General features: G+C 34.7%; 1 protein-coding gene across 1 annotated transcript; it reads right to left on the bottom strand.

The window, feature by feature from the left end:
• Positions 1 to 998: 998 nt before the first annotated feature.
• LOC106473522 (calcium-regulated heat-stable protein 1-like) lies at positions 999 to 3872 on the bottom strand. The gene is made up of 2 exons (XM_013934204.2): positions 3363 to 3872; positions 999 to 1487 (listed from the first exon to the last, which is right to left on the bottom strand). Exons 1-2 carry the CDS (start codon positions 3509 to 3511, stop codon positions 1295 to 1297), a joined length of 342 nt encoding a protein of 113 aa, XP_013789658.1. The 5' UTR covers positions 3512 to 3872; the 3' UTR covers positions 999 to 1294.
• Positions 3873 to 4457: the final 585 nt, after the last annotated feature.

The raw sequence follows: 4457 nt of genomic DNA, 5'->3' as shown, positions 1-4457 counted from the left end.
GGGAGGCTTTATGCGCCAGAATTTCGTAACGAAACTGAAACTTAGCCAAACATCATGGGGAAAATTTGCCCAAATGTGGGAGCCTCACTTAATAAACCGCTGGAGGTGACAAAGAACAACTGTTTTAACTTGTAGATCACATCATTAATTAAAGTATCAGTTGTTCAGGTTCTTATCTGAAGAACATGACTAATATTATTATCATACTGAACAGACGCACCACGTATTCCAACTTATCCTCGTTCGAGTATTTTTACACACTACACATTGTAGAGCGATACTCTTTCAAGGTCACAGTGTTTAATTTAATAGAAAAATAGTGTACGGCCAGACGATAATAACCAAACCGTTGTGTTCTATTTGTGGAAGATACTGGCTTGGTCGGAATCTTTCATTATTTTAAAATATTTCAAAATACTTCTTAATTCAATTTTAAAAAAACTTTGGGCGGCACGAATGCAATGTTTTCATAATCATTGACACAACTTTAAAAATTCAAGAGTTTATCAGCTATACAAGAGTTTATATTTACTGAAATATCAAGCTTATAGTACTTCTGATTTTTTTAAGTATACAGTCTAAATTTGTCTATTAACTATTTGGATTGAACAGGTTTTTAAATATCTGTTTCGTCTACAGAGTCAGAGAGATAAAGAAAAAAAAACGTGAGAGAAATGTTGGAACAATGCCAAAACAAAAACAAAAACACGCGAGAAATGTTGGAACAATGCCAAAACAACGAGCTCTTCCAACTAGTCTCGTGCCACCCAATTTAACGAATTTTATACGTAGCCTTTAAACGATACAATTTGACTAATTTGGACCGAATTTTCCGTAAGTTATTTATTTAGTTCGCTAATTATAATGTAGAATTCCGCTTTGGAAGATTCATTTTTGGATTTTGTAATGGTGTACTTAGTCTCTTTTCAGCTTATGAAAATAAAAATGTTTCCTACATCGAACAAAGAAGAAAGTCTGGAGTATACCAGATTTATGTCTTGTAGTTGTAGGCTTAGATACGACCAAAAAAAAAAAGTGTCACTTCATTATTTTCTCTCTATTTTCCTTATGTATACGAATAAATAGCTTTAATCGCCAAATGTAAAAACCATGATCTTTGTAACAGAACAGTGCAAAAAACAAAAAAAGCTACCGCCAAACGAATGTTTTCACAAAAATGATTTTATGTCGCGAATATTAATTTGTGCTAACGTTGGCACCAGCTTGAACTTGAACTGAAGCAGACCCCGATTCCAACTAACTAACATATCAGTTACAACGCCATCTCCATCAACTACTGCGTAACGTGAAGAAAAGCCTGGTCAGAGTCTTGTGGAGATGGAGGTTGGTCCCACCGCTCGTGAGTCCCGGGTCCGAGGTGAGTAATAACCACATGGATAGCTTGAAGCTTCTCCATCTTTGGAGGAATATGGCACAGTTTGTAAGTTACGTCATCGCCGTGGCGTGGCGCATATTCTCCTTCGATGCTGAAAAAAAAATGCAATTATTCATAAAAAAAACAAAATAAAGTTGTTACTACTTGTAAAATGGCCTCCCGTTCGTGCTAAGCATCTCTAAAGCATTATATAACTTAACAGATAATTTAACATAAAAGTTTTAGGCATAAAATTCTTAATGTATATATTTAATTGTAGTTTAAAATAAACGTTTTACACAAAACTAATCCCGAGACCCGAGCAGTCGTTAACAATGCTTCTATATTTAATAAACGCGAAGTTAACGATGGTGTCAGAAACACAACAGTCACTCAACACAACCTTTTACACTCAGGTAAAACCTTGTCTCCAAGTGTGAATAATTCAAATTCGATGACGAGGAACCCACTTTGAGACTAATAATGGCTGGAGACGGCTTGAATGGGTAATGTGAATAAGGCGCGCTTGAAATAATAACGTTTAACAAATCCACAAGACTTGAAGTTAACTACTGCGCATGTGTGTATGATAAGTGGAAATGATATTGCTTTCAAGATATTAAAACTGGTACGTAAAGTGTAACGGTTATCATGGCATTGCGCATACTGAATTATGGTGTTTAACGTAGGTGGCAATAATTTACTTACAAATAATTCATAAAAATGGGTTGTGGGATTATATATGTTGTATAATTTATTGAGATCGAGAGGTGTTTCGGGATATTTTATACAAAGGTTTTAATGTTCTGACCAGTAAACACTTCGGTGATTTTTCTTATGCGTATATCAGTTTCACTTTGTACAATTATAACGCTGTTTTTAGAAACGTTTGTTTGTAGTTAAGAGCAAAGCTACACAATGGGCTATCTGTGCTGTGCTCACCTCGAGTATCGAAACTCGGTTTTTAGCGTTAAAAGTCAGCAGTCATACCGTTGAACCACTAGGGGGTGAAGGTGTGTTTTTTTTTTTAATGTTCAAGGATATGGGACAGTCCCTTTGTGTTCTATTCCCTTCAAGTTTGACCTTCATGTGATTTTATTTCTTTGGCGTTATTTCATTTCGAAAATTTTTTTCCAACTAAGTTCTTTATTTTCAATCCTGATTTTTATACGATTAACGAGTTGATGTTAATGGTTTTTTTAAGACTCATACTGGTGCTAATGTTGTACTATTGGATGAGACGTTTATTTCTATATTCCGGCAAAGTTGTCACTGACACGTTTCATAAAAGGATTATTAGTTGTGATAAAGTTTTATGGTTTCTTGTTGGATTGAATGTCTTGTGGTTTCTTTGTTAAGTTTCTTATGTGCAACTTGAATTTTACATTTTAAGGGTCCAATTTTTGTGTGTGGATAACGTACAGATGTCTTGTCTACACGTTATCTTCAGTTTACAGGTCTACACGTTATCTTCAGTTTACGGGTCTACACGTTATCTCCAGTTTACAGATGTCTAGTCTACACGTTATCTTCAGTTTACAGGTCTACACGTTATCTTCAGTTGACAGATGCCTAGTCTACACGTTATCTTCAGTTTACAGATGTCTAGTCTACACGTTATCTTCAGTTTACAGATGTCTAGTCTACACGTTATCTTCAGTTTCAAATCCAGTTAACTTCCTAATGATGTGAATATTCAAAACAAATTATGGAGACCTCTTCTACATCTTCAGTGGTGAAGTGGATGATGGTTAGATTTTGATGCGGTGTGAAATCATTGTTTCTCAAGGGCAAAGTTAAAATCTCAAAGAAAACATCATCAGCTTACCTCATCCGATGTATAGGAAATTACAATAACATTTAACAATATTCGTAAGTCTTTATTTATCGGTGACAGTTTTTGTTGAAATTACAAAGTTTAATGTGTAGCGCATTAAGAAAAGGAAAAAAAATGATTAAAATGATAAAAGATTCACATAAAACTTACTCCGAAATATGGAAGAAGATATCATCTGATCCATCATCGGGCGTAATGAACCCATGCCCCCTCTGGCGGCAGAAGTACTTAACTTTACCATACTGAACAGGATTGGTAGCTGCCTTTTCTGATCTGTGGGCAGTAAGAATCTCAGACATGTCACAAATTACTCGATTAAAAAATTAGAATAATTTTCGGTTCTTCAAGAATTACTAGAAATAAAAGACCAAAAGACGCGGTTTTGAGAAACGAGAGAGAGGGAGCCACTTTCACATCTACCAGCTCTTAATTTATGAAACTAAAACCACCCGTTGAATGCTTAGACAGGAAATTAAATTCGCTTCCCAACGGAAACAAAATCAAATTAAAATGATTTCTAAGTTATCCTAGACTGAAGACGTCAATTACTACTTTCGCTAAAGAAACTTCCAAATATTTCTGACCGAAAATCTCGAACAGCGAGCGTGTGCTTTACCAACGTATATCACGTGCTCGGAAAGGTGACCTATACCACAAGCAAATAACAAACGTAGTACTGTACACCGAAAGGATATATTCCTATTTTGAAATCACGCAACATCACGTTTAGTCCTGTGGCATCGATCAGTAAACATGTACATCTCGAGGTACGAATCTCACGAGAAGATAAACAACACATAAATTGTTAATGATAAACACCAGATTATTACGTACAACACACAAACTGTTAAACATATTGTTACCGATAAACACCAGGTTACTATATACAACACACAAACTGTTCAACGTATTGTTACCAATAAATACCAGATTAATATATATACAACACACAAATTGTTCAACACAGTTACAGATAAACACCAGATTACCATATACAACACACAAATTGTTCAACATATTGTTACCGATAAACACCAGATTACTATATACAACACACAAATTGTTCAACGTATTGTTACCAATAAATACCAAATTAATATATACAACACACAAATTGTTCAACACAGTTACAGATAAACACCAGATTACCATATACAACACATAAACTGTTCAATGTATTGTTACAGATAAACACCAGATTACCATATACAACACATAAACTGTTCAATGTATTGTTACAGATAA

This window comes from Limulus polyphemus, unplaced genomic scaffold (genome assembly GCF_000517525.1).
Source record: "Limulus polyphemus unplaced genomic scaffold, Limulus_polyphemus-2.1.2 Scaffold6247, whole genome shotgun sequence".
NCBI classification, from domain to species: Eukaryota; Metazoa; Arthropoda; class Merostomata; order Xiphosura; family Limulidae; genus Limulus; species Limulus polyphemus.
The sequence above is the reverse complement of the archived record's forward strand: the minus strand, read 5'-3'. Positions and strand labels throughout refer to the sequence as shown.